The following is a 22,314-nucleotide window of genomic DNA, read 5'->3' as shown; positions in this document are numbered from 1 at the left end:
GCTTCCCTCCTTTTCCCTGGGCTGGGGGCTGAGACCCACGTCCCTCCTGTTCAGAGGTGCTGCAGGGGCAAAGAACCAGACCCTGCTGCCCACTGGCCTTGGGCCCCGCACAGACCAGACGACTCGGGACCTGATGTCAGCCATCGCCTTCTTTATTGATGTGGTCATGAGCTGCCCCCCCGCCCCTCCGTCCACCCAGATCCCAGCCCTCAGCCTCCCACCCATCCTGGCCTTAGGTGGCCTCTGCCTCAGTCCTGGAGCCTGCGGGCCTGCATCCTCCGGAAATAGCTCTCAGCCTCTGCCTCGCCGGCCTCCCGCTCGCCCAGCACCAGGCCGCCGCCCTGCCGCCGCAGTGTGGACTCGCGGCTGGCTGGCCCCAGCACTCCGTCTGCTGCGCCCTGTGGGGGCAGCCCCTCTCCCGTGGCCAGGTTGACAGTGGCCACGGCCCCGAAGCGTGGCTCCTCTTGGTCCACATCGCTGACTGATGAGCCGGGGGACACGCCTGGTGGCTTGGACCCCACGCGGAAGCCACGCGCCAGGTCCCCCAGCTCGTACCCCGCCTCACCCTCCGTCCCCCGGGGCCCACCTCCCGCTGCCTTCCACTCCCAGGGCGCGTTACCCGCCGACAGGTGGACCACAGGGTGGTGGGGTGCGTGCGCATCGATGGTGACAATGCTGGCCGAGTCGCGGTCCGAGGGCGAGCGGTACTGTGAGGAGTCAGAGCTGGCGCTGGAGGACGAGGCTGTCTCTGCTGCCTTGGGTCCCGGCCCACCCGGGGCCTTGGACATGGCAATGACCTGCAGCAGCCGAGGGGGGTTGGCCACGCGGGGCTGCGAGGGGGCCACGGGGGCCCCGCCCTTCTCGGCCATCATGAGCCACTTGGCACGCACGGCAGCGCTGCTCTTGGGGGACAGGCCCGCGCCCTCCTCAGGGATGTGCACCAGCGGCTGAGGCCCCGACCGTGGCGGGAGCAGGACACGTGGCCCCAGCCCTGGCCGTGCCTGCACCGTGGGGTAGAGTGAGGGTGGGATGGGGCCCTCCTCCTCCTCCCCCTCCTCGTCCTCCTCCTCCTCGTCCTCCTCCTCCTCCTCGTCCTCCTCCTCCTCTGCCATGGGCTCTGCGGGCGCACGCAGGTGTGCAGGGCTGGCCTCATCAGGCAGCCCCAGGCCACGGCCCTCCAGGGACTTCTGCTTCCACTCACTGATGAGCTGCTTGGAGCGTGAGGCGTCCAGCGGCACGTGGATGGTCATGTGGCGGCGGGCAGGGTCGTCCAGCGAGGGTGTGCTGACTCGGGGCAGCGTGTTGCTAAAGGTCACCAAATGCTCCTTGCCCATGGGGCTGCGGGGGGCCAGCAGGTCCACATCCACGCTGGCCCTCTTCAGGCTGCCCAGTGACGTCTTCTCTCGGGCCACAGGACGCGGCACGCCCTCCAGACGCCCTGGCGGGCCCAGCTCATCTGTGCTCACAGACTTATTCTGCTGGTAAACTGAGTCGTGGCCCCGCTGGGTCAGGGCCCGCAACGCGTCCTTGGCGGGTGGGGGAGCCGCGGGCTTCTCAGCGGGTGGGGCCTGGAAGTTGCCCACCGCGTGGCAGGCCTGGGAGGACACAGGGAGCGTGAGCCTCCTGCCAGTGACGGCCTGGCCGGTGACGCACCTGCCTGGGCACCAGGACCCCAGGACAGACAGGGGCAGCCTCCCCCTGGCAGGACGTGCTCCTCCCCCCTCGCAGGGCCGGCCCTCCAGCCCCGCGGCAGCTCACCAGGTAGGCAGCGATGCCCGCCCCGATGAGGAAGCCCGCATAGACATCCACCGCGTGGCTGCGGTGCTGGGTGATCTGGGTGAGCCCGCAGACGCCGGCGGCCATGGCGAAGGCGAACACCAGGACGGGCTTGAGCAGCTTCGTGGCGTCCGAGATGACGGAGTTGAAGTACATCTAGGGGGTGGGCAGGGTCAGGCCTGGCCAGTGCCCGGGAGCCGCGGGGGCTGGGGAGCACTCACCGACACGTAGACGGCGGCGAAGGCAGACAGCGTGGCGTGCTGGGATGGGAAGGTCTTCCTGCAAGAGCGACCCGTGAGCCCCCGCGGGTCATGATGGAGGCAGAATCCCAGGGGCGCGGGGGGTGGTGGAGGGTGGTGGCTCACCGTGCCGACAGGATGGCGTGGGCATCGTGGCCAGAGCAGATGTCCTGCGTAATGTAGGGGTTGGCCTCGCAGGACGTGCCCAGTAGAGTGTAGTTGGGCTTGCAGACGGTCAGGAAGAAGGGTGCATGGTAGCCAGTGGCCAGCTGGATGATGTCGGTCACCAGAGCTGTGGCACACAGGCCGAACACGTGGACGCCTGCGGGGTCAGGGGGTCAGGGCCGGGACAGCAGGCACAACTGCCCCGCTGGATGGGCCCTCCGGGCAGCAGGGGAGATGCCAGCACTCACCCACGAACCGCACGGTGCGCCGCAGGAAGGAGTTGAAGTTGCAGCCGCCAGCGCTGATGCTGCCCTCGGCCCCGCCATCGGCCCCGCCGCGGCCCCACAGCCGGGCCTGAAGGCAGTAGAGCAGCCCCTCGCCGACCATGATCTGCCCGACAGGGAGGGGTCAGGCGGGCTGGGGCTGGGGCTGGGGCCGCGCCCCACGTCCCCACGGCCAGCCCCAGCGCGCTCACCGAGGCGGCTGGGGCCGCAAAGGCCAGGCTCAGCAGCATGAGCAGGGGGATGAGCTCCTCGCTGGTCTCCACGTAGGGCATGGACAGCGCGCGGTCATAGCACTGGAAGCCCACCTGCGCGGGCCTGAAGAGGTCGGTCAGCTCCAGGAAGTACAGCGACACAATGGAGGACGCCACAATGGGAAGCTGCAGCAGACACGGCAGGTCACTGTCCACCTGCCCAGCCGCACGACCACCCTCGTCCAGCTGGCCTGTCATTCCAGCACCCAGAGACCAGTTCCTCGAGCCAGGTCTCTCCATTGCCACCCACCCACCCTCCACCTGCCCATCCACCCACACGCCCACCCGTCCACCATCCACCACCCACGCCAACCCGTCCACCATCCACCACCCACACGCCAACCCGTCCACCATCCACCACCCACATGACCACCTGCCCACCATCCACCACCCACACCCACCACCCACACGCCCACCTGTCCATCCACCCACACGCCCACCCGGCCACCATCCACCACCCACACACCCACCTGCCCATCCACCACCCACCCTCCACCCGTCCATCCACCCACACGCCCACCCGGCCACCATCCACCACCCACACGCCCACCCGGCCACCATCCACCACCCACACGCCCACCCGTCCACCACCCACACGCCCACCTGTCCATCCACCCATCGTCCGTTCCTATGGCCGGCCTGTTTTCTCAGCACAGGAATCTCAGACACTCCTGCCCCCACCTGGGAAGCGCTTCCCTTAGATACCCCATCTTGCCAGGCCTCCCTGGGACGGCCTCCCTCGACGTCCCTGTCTGCCTCATTCTCTCAGGCCCCTCCCCCAGGAGCCACCTACACCACACAGCCCCAAGAATGGCCTCCAGAGGATGCATGGAGTGGCTGTCCAGCTTCTGCCGTCCCCACAGCCCAGCATGTAACCCACGTACGGAGCACAAGGTATTCCTGTCGCTCTCTCCACCCTCTGCAGAGGGCAGGTGGCCAGGCCGGGACAGCCAGGCCCAGAGCCATGGGGCAGCAGGTCTCCTGGAGACCAGGGGCAGGAGGACAGGGCAGGGCCCGCTCGTTCGCCCCCTGCAGGGCCGACAGTCATAGGTGCAGGCAGCAGCAGCCTAGGCCGGGCTCACAAGTCTCCCCCCCAGGGCACAGAGCATGTGTCTCAGGGGCCTGGCCACCTGGTGAAGCCCACCTGTGGCCTTGGCCCTTACTCCAACCTGCAGACAGACTCCCAGGCCCAAGGTCAGGGCCAAACTGAAATTGAAGGTCCTAGGGGACACTGTGTTGAGGAGCTGGGCTCCTGTCCAAGGGGCATCCCTGAACACCTCTGCCTGCAGGTAAGGCCCAGCAGGAGGCAGGCACAGCCTCTTCCTGGGCTGGCACCTGGTCTCCCCCGTCTGAGTGGGTGAAAAGCGCCTGGTGGTTGGCCGGGCCCTGCGAGGCCTGCCTTGTCTCTTGTCACCACTCTCCGCCAGGCTGGCTGCAGCCAGCGAGCTCCCAGCCCTCAGCAAGGCCTGGGCTGTACCTCAGGAAGAAGAGTGCTCGCCTGACGCGTGAGAGGCCCTGATCAAGTCCTGAGGCTGCAAAAATAAAAGGGCTGCTTTAAAGTTCTCTGTGGATCCCACCCGTGATGCTGGGCGTCTCGGGCAAGTTGACTTCAACGCCCTGCTCACCAGCATGCTAACAGAGGGCAAGCAGGGTATGGGGAGGTGGCCCAGACTCTGGGGAGGAACCCTCTGGGCACCTGGGAGCCACAGCAGGACCTGGGGCTGGGGAGAGGCCAGATCCGATATGAGCTCTAATTAGGGGAAGGGAAACCAGGTCATGATGGAGGCAGAATCCCAGCTGGGCCATAGGTGGGTGCAGCAGTTGGTGAGGCATGGCCTGGCTCCATGGGGCCATGTAGGGTCCCACAAAAGAGCCCACCACCCTGGAAAGTCTGCAAAAGCCTCCTAATCCCCTCCACCCACCCCTCACTCACTCGGGTGACCCTCAGCTGAACATCACAGCACCTAAGAACACAGTGGCCCCGGGGCTGTGGCTCAGTGGGAGAGCACTTGCCTAGCACGTTCGAGGCCCTGGGTTCGAGCCTCAGCACCATATTAAAATAAATAAATAAAAAAGCACACAGTAGCCCAGAGGAGGGGCTGCTGCCATCAAAGGTGTCCTGCCAATGTGCTGCTGAGACAAAAAGGAAGAAGGGACATCGCCTGACCCTCAACAGCTCCAGAGGTCGGGGCCAGCCTGGGTGAGACCCTGGCTCAAAATAAAACACCAGGGCTGGGGTGCAGCTCGGTGGTGGGCCTGCCTGTGTCAGGACGTCCTGGCTCCATGCCAGCACTGCAGGTGAGTAAGAGTGAGGGTGAAATAAGGGTAAACCAGGTCTGAAGGCAACTTGCAGAGGTTAGAAACGAAAGGAGGGAGCCCCGACCTGCTGCAGTCCACCCATCAGTCTTTCGTTTGTTTTTTTCAGTTATGGACAGACACGATACTTTATTTATTTATCTTCGTGTGGTGCTGAACCTAGGCCTCACACATGCTAGCCACCTAGGTGCTCTGCCACTGGGCCCCACTCCACCAACCTCATCTTGAACAACCAGCACAGCCGGGCGCAGTGGCACACACCTATCATGCCAGCGGCTTGCGAGGCTGAGGCGGGAGGATTGCGAGTTCAAAGCCAGCCTCAGCAAAAACGAGGCGCTACACACCTCAGTGAGGCCCTGTCCCTAAGTAAAATACAAAGAAGGGCTGGGATGTGGCTCAGCGGTTGGGTGCCCCTGAGTGCAGTCCCTGGTACCAAACAAAGACAGACAGACAGACAGACAAGCAGATATTCTACAACACGGAAGCCGTGCCCCGCAGGGCGCCTGGGAGACCCGTCCGCCAGACCCTTCCTAGGGCTGGGCGTCTTTGTAGATAATTCCCACCCACGCCACTCTAGAAGTGGGGGGCTCCCGCCTGAGACAGGGGTGCTGCACCTGCCAAATGACTAGCAAGGGAGGCCTTGAACTCCCACCTCAGGCTCCAGCCCCACCTCCTCTGGCCTCCAAGCCACCAGCCCCTCCAGGCCAGCTACTGACCTGCACCCCTGACTAAAGGTCCCACCTCCCAGCATGTGCCCTCACTGTCCCCTGGGTGCCTCTAGAACTCCTACTCGACCTGCAGAGCCCATCTCTTCCGGCCCACTTCCCAGGTCCCACCCAGCCCCAGATTCCCTGGTCTGCCCCGCCCAAGGCGGCCAGTGGCAGCAGGGCCCACTCCTGCCTCCCAGACTGGGGTCACTGAAGGTAGGCGGAGCTGCGGCCTCACCAGCGCGACCCCCACGCACCTCCACGAAGTAGAAACAGGGCAGAAGCGTCATGCTGTCCTTGGGGGTTCTCTTCTTCTCCTTGGCGGTGATCATGGTGTCGCGGGCACCGTAGGCCGAGGTCGGAGAGGAACAAAGCCACACTAGAGGGGAGGCGTGCAGACTGGTCCCTGGGGGTAGCCGGTGGCCAGCGGGGAAGGGTCGGGCAAGGGCGCGCAGGAAGGGCCCAGGGAAACAGGCTGGAGCCGAGGGCGACCCCGGCCCGGCTTCGCAGTCAGGCTTCTGGGCACCCTGCCGCGGGAGCGCGGTCCAAGGAGCCAGCCAGGAGGCCGGGGGCTGCTCCTCTCGCCAGGGCGGCGCAGCCCGGGCTTGGGGTCGCGGGCGCGGCGGGGTGGGGTCCGCCCGCGTCCGCAGCCCCCTCACCTGGGGCAGGCGCCGAGCGGCGGAGCTGGCGGCGGCAGGGGCGGCGGCGTCGCGAGCACAAAGCGCGGCCCCTCCCCGCGGGGGCGGGGCCGGAGGGAGGGTCCCGCGGAGACCCGCGGCGGCCGGGGCGCGGGCTCTTTGTCTGCGCGCTCGGGGGCGCAGCGCGCGTCCACCGCGGGGCCGCCCCGCCCCGCCCCTCGCCCGGGCGGCCGCCGCTGCGGGGCTGCGGGGCTGCGGGGCTGCGGGGCTGCGGGGCTGCGGGGCTGCGGGGCTGCGGGGCTGCGGGGCTGCGGGGCTGCGGGGCTGCGGGGCTGCGGGGCTGCGGCCCGCTCTGCGCGCCCCCGCGGCCTCTCGCGGGCGCTCGCTCCCGCCTGGCCTCCTGGGGGCCCCCTGACGCACGGTGGGCGCGGGCCTGCGTCTGCCCACCTCTCACCACCTCTCGGGCGCCCGCCCCCTGCCCAGTTCGCGGCCCCGGGTGCGGGACACCCGCCGCCCGCCGGCGCCCGTTTCCAGGGCGAGCTCCCCGGGCGCCCGGAGACAAAGCTGCCTGGTCGGGAGGCGGCGAGGCTCGCTCTCCGTGCTGCCCGCGGCCGGAGCCCGTCGGCCTGCAGGGGCCTCTCAGCCACCGCGGCCAGGTGCGGCGCCTGGAGGTGCGGGGGCGGCGGGCAGCCTGGGCGGAGCTGGCCGCTGGGCGCACACGGCCTGTGGGGTGAGGGCTGCTGACCCCACGTTTCACCGCAGACCCGAGGAGCTGAGGCCACTTCCCCAAGTCGCCAGGCCCACCTGGCGGGGAGCCACTCTGTGCACTTATTCCCTGGCTCCTATACGCGCACTGCACGCCTGTGCCTGGACAGTTGCCCCTGACCTGCTGCCAACAGGGACATACCCTGACAGTCCCGCGGTTTTCTCTCCATTGAGGGGCTGCGCGCCCGGGCGCCCGGTGTGCGGCCGCTCTTCTCCGCTCTCCACCCTGCTGGCTCCCGCCCTCCCCGTCTGTCCTGTTAGTCACAATAGTTTTCTCCTGTCTTCAGACCCAAATGCGTTTTCCGAAGAATTTCCGTGTGGTAATGTTAGTGAACAGACAGATGCAGGTGGTGGGAACGCGAGGTTAAGGGAATGATTCCACAAAATGGGCCACTGTGCTGACTCCCACTTGCTTCTTACCAAGGAGAAACTGACCTTGGGGCTGGGGGGTGGCTCCGCGGCCCTGGGTTCCACCCCCAACACCACATAAAAACAAATAAGCCATGGTATTGTGTCCAACTACGACTAAAAACATTTACCTAAAAAAAAGAAAAGAAATTGACCTGCAGCCCTGCCTGGCCGCAGTGGACAGGGCACGTCAGATTCCTCAGCAAACTACCTGTTCACTGCAGGAGAAATGCTGGCCCAAGATCATGTTGATGGCAGGAACCCAGGAGATTTTTGTGTCCAGATCCTGAAACTCTGGGAGATAAGCATAGTTCCTCCTACCCATGAAATCTGTAAGAATGTATGGTTAAGAATCCAATTAGAGGGGCTGGAGTTGTACCTCAAATGTGTGAGGCCTTGGGTTTAATTCTCAGCACAGCATATAAATAAGTAAATAAAATAAAGGTCCGTCAAACTAAAAAAAAAAAAAAGAATTGAAAAACTGGGGTTTTTTGTTTGTTTTTAAAGAATCCAATTAGAAGTTGGGCCTGGTGCCACAGGCCTGTAATCCCAGTGATTTGGGAGGCTGAGACAGGGGGGTTGCAAGTTCAAAGGGAACTTCAGCAACTTTCCAAGGCTTTAAGCAACTTAGTGAGACCCTGTATTAAAATCAAAAAGGGGGGGTGCTGGGGTGTGACTCAGTGGTTAAGCACCCCTGAGTTCAACCCTTGGTACAAAAAAAAAAAAAAAATTCCAATTACATGGGCCAAGGTGACCTAGAGTTGCCATGGCAGGGGGACTTGAAAGTCTGATGTCACCCTACTGTCTATCAGATGTCAAGGTGGACCTGAGCAGGACTTCCTGGAAACTTCCCTGGTCCAAGTGGACCCATTCTGTCCCTTGGACGAGTCCCCTTGCCCCTTCCTATCCAGTCAGTGAAGTCACTCCTGTCACTCTGAGCTACAGCTCAAGTCTTTCTGATTGACAGCAGTGAGAGTGCGTCCCACGGTGGGTGTCAGCCTAGGGCCTTGGTTTCCTGGCTGTAAGTGGGCACAGGGGCCCTGTGTTAGCAAGCACACCCACCTGCTGCCTGGCGTGGATGACAGAGAAGTGACCCGAGGGGACTGAGACCTGCAGGCAGCCTGGGAGGGTCAGGCACATCTGTCAGCTAGGCCCTCTGTCCCCTGCCTGTCTAGGCACTGAGCCGGGAAGGCAGTTGGGAATCCTGGTGTTGAAAGGTGGCCACAAACGGCCCTCGGGAGGCAGGAGGAAGAGGGGAGATGTGGCAATCGACCGTCCCCGGTCCCTGGTGGGGAGAGAGGGGACCCATCCTGGGCCTCCTGGCAGCTGGCAGGACCCCCAGGGGCCTTGGAGGGCCAGGGTCAGGGTAGGGAGCCATTCCTCTGTTGATCCCCGATGGTGGAGAGGGGGCAGCCGTCCACAGTGGACACAGTGCTGGCCGAGGGTCTGAAGTCAGCCTGGGCCCTGGGAGCCACCTGCACGTTCAAAGCAGCCCTGCTCGGTGCGTGCGCAGTCCTTTGAGACAGGTCCAGCCCATGTCCCTCTGCAGAGACAGGAAAACTGAGGCAGAGAACGGGGCTACCCAGAGGTCACCCAACAGGGAAGGAATGGTCCTTGGGCCCAAGTCCACAGGTGGCACTGTGCTCCAGGCAAGTTGGTCTGCAGGAAGGAAATGGGGCCCTGGGAGAGACGAGGCCCAAGCGTGGCCAGGAATGTGGTGGACTGCTGTCGGGGTTCAGGAGAGAGGAGGGCCAGGTGGGGAGTACACTCAGGAGAGCAGGGCAGGTGGCAGCCTGGGGGCTGTGCCGTGGATGCTGCTGGGTGACTGGACCCGGAGGCTGAGCAGAGACCTGACTGAGCTCGGGACCCCAATACTAGGGCTGAACAGAGGACCCCCCCTCGGGGGTGAACCACTCTGGGGAGCCCCCCAGCCCCAGACGTGAACCAGTGTTGCCGAGGGCCACGGCCACCCCCACCTCCCACTCTTACCTCAGAAGTGAGGCACAGTGGCCACACCTGTATTCCCAGCTCCCCACAAGCCCGAGGCAGGAGGATGGCAAGTTTGAGGCCAGCCTCAGCAACTCAGCGTGGCCCGGTCCCGGGCTCTGCCCTTCTTCTGGGAAGTTGCTGGGCTGTTTTGCTTGGCAGCAGGGTCCCGTTCCTGCCCACAGTGGAGGTGGGCACCTTTTTGGGGGTCCTGCCTGGCACCCCCTCACAGTTGTCCCAGGGGTGTGAAGGGCACCTCGCGGGGCCTTGATCTGCATTTCACATGACTAAGGAAGTCACTGTGTTTTTGTGTGCTTGCTGGCGATTCGTGTATTTTCCCCCCAGAGCTGTCTATTCCAGTCTTCAGCCCTGTTTTAATTTGGTTGCTTGTCTTTGTTTTTGAACTACAAGAGTCTGAACTCGGGAGACTCACTTCCGACTTCCAGTTTCCAGGTCCACCTTGCTGGCCCCGGTCCTGAGTGCCCTGGACCTCTGCAGACTGGAAGGGCAGGGGAATCCTCTGAGACCGGGCACTGGCAGCTCAGGCAGGGACGACGGAGCATCTCCACAGGGTGCTCAGAGGACCAGACGGGAAAGGCCACACAGCCTGCAGCTTCACCGGCTGGAAACAACCCGACAAATCCAGAATCAGAGTCCAAAGACAGGTGCAGACAGGGACGTGGGCGTGTGGGGCCGGGCAGGGGCGGACAGGACTGCTCACTGTTCATGTGCACGGGGCTTCTTTAGGGGATGATGAGACTATCCCAAAACTGATGCCCGCACAGCTGTGTGAGTGTGAAGCCACCGCACCCTGGAGGGGGGTCTTAGGTGTGCATTGCATCCCCATGAAACTGTGTGAACAGCGAGACACCCCCTCCCTCTAATCCCAGTGACTTTGCACCAATGCAGAGGACGCAAGTTCAAGGCCAGGCTAAGTAACTCAAAACAAAAAGAGCTGGGTAGTTCAGTGGTAGAGCACCCCTGGGTTCAACCCCCCATACCGACAGCAAAAAGAAAAATGTTTAAAAATAATAGGACGCAGCACCAGGCTGCACCCCAGGCCCTGTGCTGGGCTCAGCGCCTTACCCGTTGCCTGTCTGCTGGCCATGGGGGCCCTTGGCTCATGTCCCCACCCACACCTGCAGATCTGTCTGTTTCACAGCAGGAAACAGCCGGGGGCAGCGGGACCGGGGGCAGTTTGGTGGAGATGGGGCAACTTCCTATGTTCTGCCACGGGGCCTGGCGGCCTGGTGGGGGTCGCGGTCACCAGAGCTGCCTGGTAAGTCCCACCCCCCTGTGGCCCACAGGGTGGCAATGCCGGACCCTCCCAGTGTCCCCCATCTGTGCTGAGATCCAGCTGAGGGGGCGGAGGTCGCTGGTGGGGGACAGAGAAGGACTGTGATTGGTCAGGGCCACCCAGACACCCAGCCCTGCAGGACTGCGGCAGGGCAGAGGTGGGACCCTGTCCCATCATGGAGCAGCAGGGTGGGGGAGGCTGGGGGTCTCCCAGGGCGGACAGGAGGGGCCCTGAGTTGGAGGGAGCGGCCTTTGGGGGCTCAAAAGGGCTGTCCCTGCCTGTCCCCGGGTGCTGGCGGGACCCACGCAGGACCAACACAGGGGCTCTGTGGCACCCTGTGCCTGCTGGCCAAAGCCAGCTGCGTCTGTAGCTGCTCACTGAGGGGGGACAGGGAGACCCCCGAGTCGCCAACCAGCCTGCGCAGCCCCCGGCGGGTCTGAGGGGCCTGGTGAGAGCCCGGTGGGGCTGTGCTGTGGGCTGGGGGGTCAGGGTCAGGGCCAGGGGTAGGCATGGCTCAGGTTGGGGTTACGGTCAAGGTCATTTTTATGTTGGACTGAGGATTGAACCCGGGGCCTCGCACGGGCTAGGCGAGCGCTCTGCCGCTCAGCCCCCGCCCCAGCCCCAAGGTCAGGGCTAGTTTTCATACTAAGGGTTAAAGTTAGGCTTAGATTCGGCCTAGGTCCAAGTTTCAGCTCCTCTTGGGGCACAGAGGGGTCTGTCCCTGAGATTGTCCCTAGCCTTTTGGTTATTTATGGATAAAAGTGGGGTATGGAGGTGCACATCTGCCTCCCAAGGCCTTGAGGCTGAGGCTGGATCGGGAGTTGGAGGCCAGTCTGGGGACCTTAACCAGACCCTGTCGGGGAGGTGGCTCCACGGTAGACCACCCTGGGTCCCCCCCAGCACTGCAAAGGTGGACAGATAAGCGAATAGATAAAAGAAAGACAGGCACAGCTGGCCGTGGTCCCGGGAGGCAGCCTCGCATGGGCCTCCGTCTCGGGGCCTCCATCGGCAGAAGTGCAGTGGACCCCTCTACCCGAGGATCTTGCCTGTTCTCCCCCAGGGCTGCCTCGCCCCACACCTCGGGGCCTGTCCGGCCCCCCGCCTCGTGGCTGATGCTGGGTGTGCTGGTCTTGGTGATTTTGCTGGTGGGATGGGAAGAGGCAACCTTCTGGTTTGGGCTTTGTGAGGTTGGGGATCCCACTCAGGACCTTCCTGAGGAAGCCCTGGGCCTTCTGGATCTTTTTTTTTTTTTTTTATCTGCACATGACATTGCAGTGACCTTGGCAATTCATACATTTGAATCATTGGGGTATGATCCCTCATTTTTCTGACGGTACAGGTTGCAGAATCACCCGGGTCATACAGTCACCTGTATACATACGTCAATCATAGTGTCTGTTCTGTCCCTCTGCCCCTCCTATGCCCCGCCTTCTGGGGCTTGTTGGACCCTCCCAGTCACATTTGCGGCAAGAGTTACTTGTCCTTTTTCTACGGGGCAGGAGCAAATCACCAGAGAGGTGAAGTGACTTGGCAGGGTCCTACAGCAGGTCATCGTCCAGGACGGGCATCCGACTGTGCATGGGCAGGGTGCGCCTTCCCGTCACTCTAGAGAGACGGACGCCACCACCAAGCCCGGGGCCTCTTGCCTTCACCTCCCCGGCCCTCAACCTGCCCGTGAAAGCCCAGCACTTTGTTGATGGTGTCCTCACCCCAACCTGCAGCCCAGGGTCCCGCTCTGCACCCACCCCTGTCCCATCCTGCCCCAGAACCTACTGCTCACCAGGCGCCACCCAGGCTCAACTGGTGACCTCACGGGGACCCCACGTGTCCCCTGTTATGAAACAGCTGACAGAGGAGGCAAAACTGGGCCCTGACCCACCTCTGCCCATCTGTTTGGGCCTTTCTCTGTCTTCAGCAGCTTGATGGAGAAGTTCCACACACCACGCAACTCGCCCGTTGAACAGCTCAACCGCATCCACAGCAGAATTGTGGAGCCAACTCCCATCTAATTCCAGAACATTCCATCACCCCACAGGGAAGCCTGTCCCCATGAGCAGCCTCTGTCCCACGGAGCAGCCCTGCACCCACAGGTCCAGGTCCGACTCTGGACTCCCCTGTCCTGGACCCTCCTGTCACTGGGTCACACGCTGTGCCCTGTGTGTCTGGCTGTCATGGAGCACCAGGTCTTCAGGTCCCTCCACGCTGCAGCTGGGTCACCTCGCTCCTGCCCTGAGGACACTCCAGGGGCATGGGCCACGTATGTCCCTTCCCCTGTGGATGGACACCTGGGCTGCTCCACTCTGACTTTACAGTCGTGTTCTGTTCTGTGTGGTGCTGGGGACTGAATCCAGGGGCTCTGCCACCCAGCTGTTCCTCAGAACTTTCCTTCTGAGCAGGACCTGGCTAAGTTGCAGAGATTGGCCTGTGGCTTGTACCCTGCCACGGTGGCCAGGTCATTCCCAAGTGGCCAGGATGACAGGTGCCTTGCACTTCTGTGAGCCTGAGATACTTGAAAATTAAATGTCAGAGCTGGGTGCGGTGGTGCACGTCTGTATCCCAGTAGTTTGGGAGGCTGAGGCAGGAGGAGGCAGAGTTCAAAACCAGCCTCAGCAACTCAGTAAGACTCCGGGCAACTTCGCAACACCCTGTCTCAAAATAATGATTTTTGAAAAAAAAATGAAATGGGTTGAGGCTGTAGCTCAGGGGTAAAGTGCCCCAGCAGCCAAAAAAGAAAAGAAAAGGAACGTTAGAAGAATTTTGCTGCCGCTGTCCCCGTGCGGAGTGCCCTCTCTGTTTCAGGGCTCCCTTGATGGACAGGGCTTTGTCCTTCCCCTCAGCCTCTCCCTGTAGCCAGGCTCGCGCCTGGGGACACAGGATTTTCCCTTGTGGGGGGTGTCCTGGGTACTACAGGATACTGGGCAGTGTCCCCGGCCTCCATCCACCACGGTCAGCAGTTCTTCAGTTATGATAATCATCAGTGTCCCCAGATGCCACCCAGTGTCCATGGGGTCAGTGCTGCCCCTGATTTAGAGCCACTGCCTTGGGGGAAAAATCCCCTTGACCAAGGCTGGGCAGGAAGAGGGAGGGGTGGGGGCATCCGGGGGTCTCCCCTGGCATTGTGTCCCCGCCTGTCCCCTTCCTGTCAGGAGACAGGCAGCCATATGCACTTGGCGGGGGCCACAGGGACCTTGTGGGTGAGGTGTCTCCTTGGGGGTGTGGCAGGATGGATGTCCCTCTGAGGCTGTGCCACTGCTGCCCACCTGGCTCCATGGCATGGGCTGGGGGCACCCCTGGCTTCCCCTCCCTCCAGGGCAGTCAAGGCCTGAAGCCAGAACCCTGGGGTCCTCTCAGGAGTGTGGTTGTGACCCCCAAGCTCCCTGTGGCCTCCCCGGTGGGAGGAGGAAGAGGGAGCTGCCCTGTCATGGAGCAACCCCAACGGCCATGGCCAGGGCTAAAGAGGAGCTTGGCAGGGGGACCTGAGCCTGACCATGTCGCCGCACCGTCGGACACCTAGGCCTGGCCTCCCGGCCACGCGGCTGGCCTTGCTGCTGTGGGGTGAGGGCCTTTCCCTGTGCATGCCCGTGTCTGCCCGCAGGGTCCTGTCCACGGCCCTCCGAGCGCTGCTGGGGAGACTGGCAGGGTGGCTGCTAGGCTGGACGCTGGGCCGAGGGCTCCCCTGGGAGGGGCGGCTGTGCTGCTGCTCTGTGCCGGGTGTTGGCTTTTCTCCACGCCCTCCTCAGGGCAGAGCTGCTGCAGGTGGGGACAGGCGGGCACCAGGTCTGGTGGCCCCGGGGGACAGGGCCACCGCCCTCACACTGGCCTTCCTGCCTCCCCTGGGCCGCAGACATCATGGGAGGGCGGGAGGCCCGGCCCCGCTCCCGGCCCTACGCCGCGTCTCTGCAGCTGAACTGGACCCGGGGCAGCCACTTCTGCGGAGGCACACTCGTCCACCCCAGCCTGTGCTGACTGCTGCCCACTGCCTGCAGGACATGTGAGTTCCCGAGCTCCGGCACAGGCAGGGCCTCCCCACCCTCATGCCCTGGTTGTAGCCTCGACCCCCTGCCTGCTCCTCTGCTCCAGAGGGTCAGCTACTGATCTCAGGCCCCGCGGCCCTCATATGGGCAGTGGTGGGGCAGCCCCCTGGAGTTCTGGGACTGCATGTGGGGGGACCAGTGGACACACGCTGAGAGAAGGCAGGCTGACCTCCCCAGCCCCCGACACCTGGTGAGCGTGGTGCTCGGGGCGCAGACCTGCAGAGCCCGGAGCCCACGGAGCAGAGGTTCAGCATCAGCCAGGTCTTCCAGAACAACGCCGCCGCCTAGGAGAACCTCAGCGACCAGCGACGTGCTGCTCATCCAGGTGGGCAGGCTGCATCCTGCTGTGAGCTTTCATTGAGCACCTACTGTGTACTCAGCCTGGCCCTGTGGAGCTTTGGTCGGGGGAGAACTTCCTCCCCTCAGTCCCCTGCACACGTGGCTGCAGGACTCACAGGGCATTCTGCCCAGCCTTCGTCCAGGGCCAGCGTACTGCTCCCCAATACCCCACCTCCTCAGCAAAATGGAAATCAATCCTGTCGAAATTAGTCACCCCTAGAGCCCTGGTACTTAAACGGGCAGGCATACAACGGGCGCTCAACATGTGCTCTGCGAAGAATGGAGGCCCTTGCGGCGTGGGTGGGCTGGCGGCCAGGTACCAGGGCCTCACTCGGCCTGCGCTCCCCAGCTGGACCGTCCCGCCTCCCAGGGCACCGCTTCGACCCAGGGCACCCAGTGCCTGGCCATGGGATGGGGCCGCTTGGGTACCCGCGTACCGACGCCCCGCGCCCTGCAGGAGCTCAACACGACCGTGGTCACCTTCCTGTGCACGCTGGCGCCCGGCTGCAGCGCGGCATCTGCTTCGTACGTCCTGGGCGGGTGTCGGTGGGCATCGGCGGGCGGAGGTGTGGCCGGCTCCCATGCACCCCTCGCTGTGCCGCCGGGAGGGGCTTCCACCGGAACCCAGCGGCCCAGGTATCCAGCAGGAGGCCGCTGCCCCCAGGCCCTGTCCTCACACAGCCTCATCCTCGGCACCTCCCACTGGCCTCGGGGACTGGCCAGCCCGTTCCTCCCAGGGAGATTCAGGTGGCCCCCTGGTCTGCGAGGCATCCTCCAGGGCTTGGACTCCTTCCTGATCCGGGAATGTGCCACCCGGCAGTATCCCGACTTCTTCCCTCGTGTGTCCCTGTACGTGGACTGGATCCATTCGGTGCTGCCCGGCCAAGGGGCTCCTGCAGCCCCTGGGAGGCCTCCTGCCACAGCCAGCAGCAAGCCCTAAGGAAGGACTCTGGGCTGAGGCCTTTCCAAAGGCCCCTCCTCAGAACCCTGGTCCACAGAGAGCCTGGCAGCTCCCCACCTGTTTCCGCCCCCATGGGGGCTCTGGGGAACCAGGCCACTGGGCTCCCAGCTCCTGTGACATCAATAAAAGTTAAAGTCCCACCGCCTCCTGTCCTTCCCTCCTGGAGAGTGGACACCTGTCCAGAACCAGGTGCCCAAGGCCCTAGGCCCACACTCAGGACAGGTGGATGGGGACCAATGGATCACCAGTCTCACTCCTAACCCCACGGAGGTGGGCTGGGTACAGCCCCTCCTGTGTGGCTCTGGGAGAGTCACTTGTCACATCTGGGTCTGTTTCCTCATCTGGAAAACGGGGCCACCTCAGACACCCTGGGGCCTGGGGTGCTGGTCCAGCTCAAGCAGACAGCAAGGTCCGTGGGGAGGGCAGTGCCGGAGCCAAGTGTCAGGCTGTGCATGGAAACCGGAAATGGGTTGAGGCAGGGCAGCCAGTACCAAGGCCCTGCGGTGCCAGGAACTGAGTCTTGCAGTGGCTGGAGTGGAGCTGAAGGGACGGGGCGGGGAGCAGGTGGGGTCACCCCCTGGGCCTGCACAGCAGTGGTTAGGGGACTCGACCTCTCATTAGCGGGGCAGGCAGCGGGGGTTCCCTGGTGGCAGCATGAGAAATGGACTGGGGTGAGCTCCCAGGGGAAGCAGTCAAGGTCAACGCAGAGAGCCTAAGTGGCGGGAAACCGAGGCCTCGCGGGGAGCCCTGCAGGAGGAGCGGCTCGCGCCTGCCTCCGAGGCGCGCTCTGCCGCCCCCTGGTGGCGCATGCCGATCCAGGCATGGGGAGAACCAGACCTGTCCCCTTTGGGGCTCTTGAAATGCTCCTTGACCACCCAGCAGAGGAGCGGCCACTGTTTACAGGACCAAGTCCGTGCAGAGCGGTGCTGGTCCGGGTGCCCGCGGTGGGTGTCCGGGGACTGCAGTGGTTTCTGAGAGAGCTTCAGAGGGACTGTTAGTGCCCAGCACAGGTTGCCGAGGGGCGCTGGAGGAGCCCCTAGGAGGATGGCCTGGGGGTGCCGTGTAAACAGTGACTCAGGAGTGTTCTGGGGGAAGTGCGGCTCAGCCCAGACCCGGGAGGGGGGTTGTGGCTGGGGTCTAGCCCATTGCTAGGGACCTGCCAAGGCAGTAGAACCCGGGACGAGGCACACACAGGAAACAGGACGCTGGCACAGGGGGCTGGGGCCTCGCAGTGAGGTCCCTGCTGGGGGCTGGCCAGGGACAGTTCAGCTCTGGCTGCAAGTCGGTCACTCTCTAAGCGTAGCCCCGGTCTCCCCCTCTGTCCTGAACTCACCACTTGCAGCCTCCAGCAGCCCCACGCTGTGGGGACCCCACCCTCCTATGACAAGGGGCAGCTCACAGTGGGGTCCCTGGGCTGGGGTGTGCTCAGTGTGGATGCCCATCTGGCCTCTGTGAGGCCCTGGAGAAGGGAGGGAGAGAGAGGAGGAGTGGGAAGAGGAGGAGAGGGAGAGGGAAGGAGAGAGGGAGGAGGGGAGGGAGAGAGGGAGGAGGGGAGGGAGAGAGGGAGGAGAGAGGGAGGAGGGGAGGGAGAGAGGGAGAGAGAGAGAAGGAGAGAGAGAGAGGGAGAGAGAGAGGGAGGAGGGGAGGGAGAGAGGGAGAGAGAGGGAGAGAGGGAGAGAGAGAGAAGGAGAAAGAGAGGGAGAGAGAGGGAGAGGGAGCGGGAGAGGGAGAGAGAGGGAGGAGAGGGAGAGAGAGAGGAGGGGGGGAGAGAGGGAGGAGAGAGGAGGAGGGAGAGAGGGAGGAGGGAGGGAGAGAGGGAGGAGGGAGGAGAGAGGGAGAGGAGAGAGAGGGAGAGAGGGAGGAGGGAGAGAGAGGGAGAGGAGAGAGAGGAGAGAGAGGGAGAGGAGAGGGAGAGGGAGGAGAGAGAGGAGAGGAGGAGACACAGGAGAGGGAGAGAGAGGAGAGAGAGGAGAGAGGAGAGAGAGAGAGGAGAGAGAGAGGAGGAGAGGAGAGGGAGAGATAGGGAGGAGAGAGGAGAGAGAGAGGAGGAGAGGAGGAGACACAGGAGAGGGAGAGAGAGGGAGGAGAGAGAGGAAGAGAGAGAGGGAGAGAGAGAGGGAGAGAGAGGGAGAGGGAGAGGGAGAGATAGGGAGGAGAGAGGGAGGAGAGAGAGGGAGGAGGGGAGGGAGAGAGGGAGAGAGAGAGAGGGAGAGGGAGAGGGAGAGATAGGGAGGAGAGAGAGGGAGGAGAGAGAGGGAGGAGAGGAGGAGACACAGGAGAGGGAGACTGCACTTTCTCAGGCAAGAGTCTCAGGCAAATGTGGGGGTGACTGGTGACGTCCCACAAAGCTGAACCTGTTACTATGAAGCCACTTTACAGAGGAGAACACTGGGTCACAGAGCAGTCATCTTGGTGGCTGAACCCAGCATCGACACACTTATCCACCATACATATGCGAACATAGTATACAAATGGTGCTCAATAAGTGTACCGTGGTTCTTTTTTCCCTGCCAAACTCCCCAGGCATGGCCTCCACATGCACGAGGCCCTGGGTTTACCCCAGCCTCCAGCAAGATACAGGGTTGTGTATACAGTTGGTGCTCCCCATGCTCTCCAGTCATGTCAAGGAAACAGGGTGGGGACTTGAAGGGAGGGGCAAGACAAATCGGTGTGTGTCTGAACAAGCCAGGGGCACTGATTGAGCGCCGGCTGTGTGCAGGCTCTGGGAGACAGGACAGCAGCTCCCAGAGATAAGGGGTCCCCACCCAGGGGGCGGGCCGGGTGTCCCGGGTGTTGGTGCCACGTTGGCTCCCTGCCCACACCTCCCCAGCCAGGGGACGTTGGTCTTGCCACAGCCCTGGCTGTGGCCCCCGGGAGCGGGAGGAAGTGGGGGCCGAGTCCTCCCACTCAGCCCAGCCAGGCGGCAGGAAAGGCTGGACCGGACGGAGCCCGGCCCGGAGGCCTGGTGGAGAGCGGAGCTGCCGTCCCTCCGCAGGGCCCCCTCCTCACCGGGAAGCCTCGGGGGCCGTGGGCCCTCCAGGTCTCAGGGCCAGGCGGACTTCCAGGCCCGGGACACAGCTACACCCTTTGTGAACAGTATGTCCCTGTGACGTAAAAAGGATCGTGTGCACATTCAACAAACTGTGGGGTTCGCGGGCCGAATCCAGGGGCTCCACGCGAGCTGCGCCCCAGCACTGTGTTTTCTGTTTTGAGAGAGGGTCTCAGTGAGTTGCCCAGGCTGGCCTTGAGCTGGTGACCCTCCTGCCTCAGCCTCCAAGTGGCAGGGTGACAGGCACGGCCTGAGCCTGGCCCAGCCACCGCTGTCTGGGCCAGCCCCTCCTCCTCAGCCCTGGTGCCGAGGACAGGAAGTGGGGCAACACAACGGCCTCCCTGTGTGGGCCTATAAGAGGGCAGGGCGTCTGGTGGACAGAGACCGGCAGCCCTGGCCCACCATGACCCACAGCTGCGGAGCCCACAGCCCTGCCCTCACTCCAGTCCTGCTGGCCTTGCTGCTGGGCGGTGAGTGGGGCCATCTGACCCTGGATGTCCTTTACCACCTTTTCACTGGGCACCAAACCTGGGGTCTCCTCGTTCTCATGGGGTGGTAAAAGTCGGGACTGAAACCCCAGAAAAGGAGACAGAAGCTCTCAGGGGAGAAGTCGCACCTGGTGCCCAGAGCCAGGATTTGTGAATCTGGGGTGAACAGACCCCCTGACTGCACCTGGGCCCCACAGTCCCCCGCTGTGCCTCAGTGTCCTCATCTCCCCCGTGGGTTTCTGTGGGGTCCAGAGGGCCGAGTGGCCAGGTGGAAGGGACTCACGGCCGGCCACTCCTGCTCCCACCCCATGTGTCTCCAGGCCCAGTGCTGGCCTCAGAGATCGTGGGTGGCCGGCCAGCCCGGCCCCACGCGTGGCCCTTCATGGTGTCTCTGCAGAGACGGGGAGGCCACTTCTGTGGCGCCACCCTGATCGCCAGGAACTTCGTCATGTCTGCGGCGCACTGTGTGAATGGCCTGTGAGTGTCCACCCCGGGACGGGCCGTGAGGCCAGGCTGGGCTCCTCGGGCCCTCCGTGCCCAGGCAGGGCTGAGGTCCCACAGCCACCCACCCGCGGCCTGCTGCCCTCCCCCTTGCTGCAGGAACTTCCGGTCGGTGCAGGTGGTGCTGGGTGCCCACGATCTGCGGCAGCGCGAGTCCTCCCGGCAGGTCTTCTCCGTCCAGCGGGTCTTTGAGAACGGCTTTGATGCCACGCGCCTGCTGAACGACATCGTGATTCTCCAGGTGACCCAGCAGGACAGGTGCCAAGGCTCGAGGCTCCGAGGCTGGACAAGTCACGGGCCCGCCAGGGCCCAGGGTGAAGGGCCTGGCCCCAGCAGGGCACTGGCCCTGCCCAGCCTTGTCCTGTACAGGAGCTCGGCCCCGGGCGGCTTCAGCAAGCATGTCTGCCTGGGTCTCCAGCCCCCGTCTGCTGCAGCGGGGGCAGTGGCAGAGGGACCCAGCTCTGGTTGCTCCCTGGGGAGTTGTCATGATGGTGCACGGCTTGCCGGACCGAGCACCTACTGTTTACTGTGGCCTCACTTCCTGGCTGGGAGCACCGAGCGCAGGGCAGGGCGCAGCTTGCTGGGTGGTGGAGCCACCGCGCAGCCCCAGGTGGGGACCTCTGTCCGGCCTCCTTGACACCTTGTGTTCTGTCCCTGCGGCAGCTCAGTGGGTTTGCCACCATCAATGCCAATGTGCAGGTGGCCCAGCTGCCAGCCCAGGATCGCGGTGTGGGCAACGGGACACCCTGCCTTGCCATGGGCTGGGGCAGGCTGGGCACGAACCGACGGACACCCAGCGTCCTACAGGAACTCAACGTGACGGTGGTGACGACCCTCTGCCGCCGCCGTGTCAACGTGTGCACACTTGTGCCGCGCCGGCAGGCCGGCATCTGCTTCGTAGGTGCCCCGTGCTCCTCTGCCCACCACCCCACCCTGCCTGGGCCACTTCCCGCCCGGAAGGGCAGTGGGAGGGCCACAGGCCCGCAGTCCAGCCTCCTGACCTCAGTCTTCTCCACAGGGGGACTCTGGCGGCCCCCTGGTCTGCAACGGGCTGGTCCACGGCATCGACTCCTTCATCCGGGGGGGCTGCGGCTCTGGGCTCTACCCCGACGCCTTTGCCCCAGTGGCAAAATTCGCAGACTGGATCAACTCTGTTATCCGCAGCCCCACGGACGGCCCGCTCCCCCACCCCAGGGACCCTGTGAGCAGGACCTACTAAGAGGGCCACCCTTGCCGCCCGGCTGGGCCACCCCACCACATTTCCTCACCCGGCAAAATAAAAGTCCTGTCTGTGGAAGGCGCCTGGCCCTGCAGCCTGGGAGAAAGCAGTCGGGGAGGTGGGAGTCGGCCTCGGGGGGCGGCAGGAAACGCCTGCTTCCCAGCCAGGATCCGGTCGGGGGCTCCGCTGTCCCTGCTAGGCACCCACCTGTTGGAGGCCCGGGCAGGGGTCACAGCAGCAGGGCAGCAGGCTCTCCAGCCTCCAGGCCACTGCCAGGTGGAGGGGCTGAGACCAGGGGCAGAGCCGGGCTGTGCTCTCCTGCTCTGCCACGCGGGGCACGTGGTCATGGTCCTCTGAGCCCGATGGCTACTGCTGAGGCTGCGTGGTGTCAGGGAAGGGCGGACAGGGCAGCCCAGCTGGGCCCTGCTCCCACCCTGGCTGGCTTCCGGGTTCCCAGGACAGCGGAGCACCTCCCTCTGGGGAGTCTGCAGAGCAGCCCTGGGCAGCCAGCCGGCAGAGGAGAGAAGTGCCCAGGAGGTGGGGACAGCTCCCCTCCCTCTGTCCCAGGTCCCAGTGCCCTCTGTCAGGGACCTTTCCTCTTCTTTAAAAAACATTTTCTTAGGGGCTAAGGATACAGCTGAGTTGGTAGAGCGCTGGCCTTGTATGCACCAGGCCCTGGGTTCAATCCCCAGCACCACAAATTAACACTGTATCACTTGTCAATGGACTTTATTCTATTTATTCATATGTGGGCTGAGACTCGAACCCAGCACCTCACACATGCCTAGGCACGTGCTCTACCGTTGGCCCCAGCCCAGCTCCCTTCCTTTCTTCTCGGTGCTGGGGAGGGACCTGGGGCTGGTGTGTGCCCGACAAGCATCCCCCCAGCCA

General features: G+C 63.8%; 2 protein-coding genes and 1 pseudogene across 3 annotated transcripts; 2 read left to right on the top strand and 1 right to left on the bottom strand.

The window, feature by feature from the left end:
- Nucleotides 1-191: 191 nt before the first annotated feature.
- Nucleotides 192-6,469, bottom strand: Plppr3 (phospholipid phosphatase related 3). 2 transcript variants are annotated; one of them, XM_058579263.1, is made up of 9 exons: nucleotides 6,398-6,469; nucleotides 5,996-6,117; nucleotides 3,319-3,396; nucleotides 2,656-2,841; nucleotides 2,429-2,570; nucleotides 2,142-2,337; nucleotides 1,998-2,055; nucleotides 1,759-1,932; nucleotides 192-1,595 (listed from the first exon to the last, which is right to left on the bottom strand). In XM_058579263.1, exons 2-9 carry the CDS (start codon nucleotides 6,068-6,070, stop codon nucleotides 249-251), a joined length of 2,256 nt encoding a protein of 751 aa, XP_058435246.1. In that variant the 5' UTR covers nucleotides 6,071-6,117; nucleotides 6,398-6,469; the 3' UTR covers nucleotides 192-248. The 2 variants fall into 2 exon arrangements, with proteins under 2 accessions (XP_058435246.1, XP_046300352.1); XM_046444396.2 differs by lacking the exons at nucleotides 3,319-3,396; nucleotides 6,398-6,469 and having other exon boundaries at nucleotides 5,996-6,390.
- Nucleotides 6,470-14,320: 7,851 nt separating this feature from the next.
- On the top strand, nucleotides 14,321-16,300 carry LOC124092320 (myeloblastin-like; annotated as a pseudogene).
- A 3,253-nt stretch (nucleotides 16,301-19,553) lies between these two features.
- LOC131424170 (neutrophil elastase-like) lies at nucleotides 19,554-21,501 on the top strand. The gene is made up of 5 exons (XM_058579265.1): nucleotides 19,554-19,685; nucleotides 20,024-20,180; nucleotides 20,304-20,445; nucleotides 20,868-21,101; nucleotides 21,223-21,501. Exons 1-5 carry the CDS (start codon nucleotides 19,619-19,621, stop codon nucleotides 21,421-21,423), a joined length of 801 nt encoding a protein of 266 aa, XP_058435248.1. The 5' UTR covers nucleotides 19,554-19,618; the 3' UTR covers nucleotides 21,424-21,501.
- Nucleotides 21,502-22,314: the final 813 nt, after the last annotated feature.

The sequence above is a fragment of the Marmota monax genome, unplaced genomic scaffold (assembly GCF_021218885.2).
Source record: "Marmota monax isolate L192 unplaced genomic scaffold, Marmota_monax_Labrador192_F-V1.1 WCK01_AAM20220418_F8-fsc00102, whole genome shotgun sequence".
NCBI classification, from domain to species: Eukaryota; Metazoa; Chordata; class Mammalia; order Rodentia; family Sciuridae; genus Marmota; species Marmota monax.
This window is presented reverse-complemented; position numbering and strand designations above follow the sequence as displayed.

Bases quoted from the DNA above. Each gene is read 5' to 3' on its own strand.
- LOC131424170 (XM_058579265.1), top strand. From the start codon at position 19,619: ATGACCCACAGCTGCGGAGCCCACAGCCCTGCCCTCACTCCAGTCCTG. The intron at 20,181-20,303 runs GTGAGTGTCCAC...CCCTTGCTGCAG, and splicing joins GCGCACTGTGTGAATGGCCT to GAACTTCCGGTCGGTGCAGG. The intron at 20,446-20,867 runs GTGACCCAGCAG...TCCCTGCGGCAG, and splicing joins ACGACATCGTGATTCTCCAG to CTCAGTGGGTTTGCCACCAT.
- Plppr3 (XM_058579263.1), bottom strand. From the start codon at position 6,070: ATGATCACCGCCAAGGAGAAGAAGAGAACCCCCAAGGACAGCATGACG. The intron at 3,397-5,995 runs GTGCGTGGGGGT...AGCGCTTCCCAG, and splicing joins CCTGTTTCTACTTCGTGGAG to GTGGGGGCAGGAGTGTCTGA. The intron at 2,842-3,318 runs GTGGGCGTGTGG...TGTCTGCTGCAG, and splicing joins GACGATGGGTGGATGGACAG to CTTCCCATTGTGGCGTCCTC.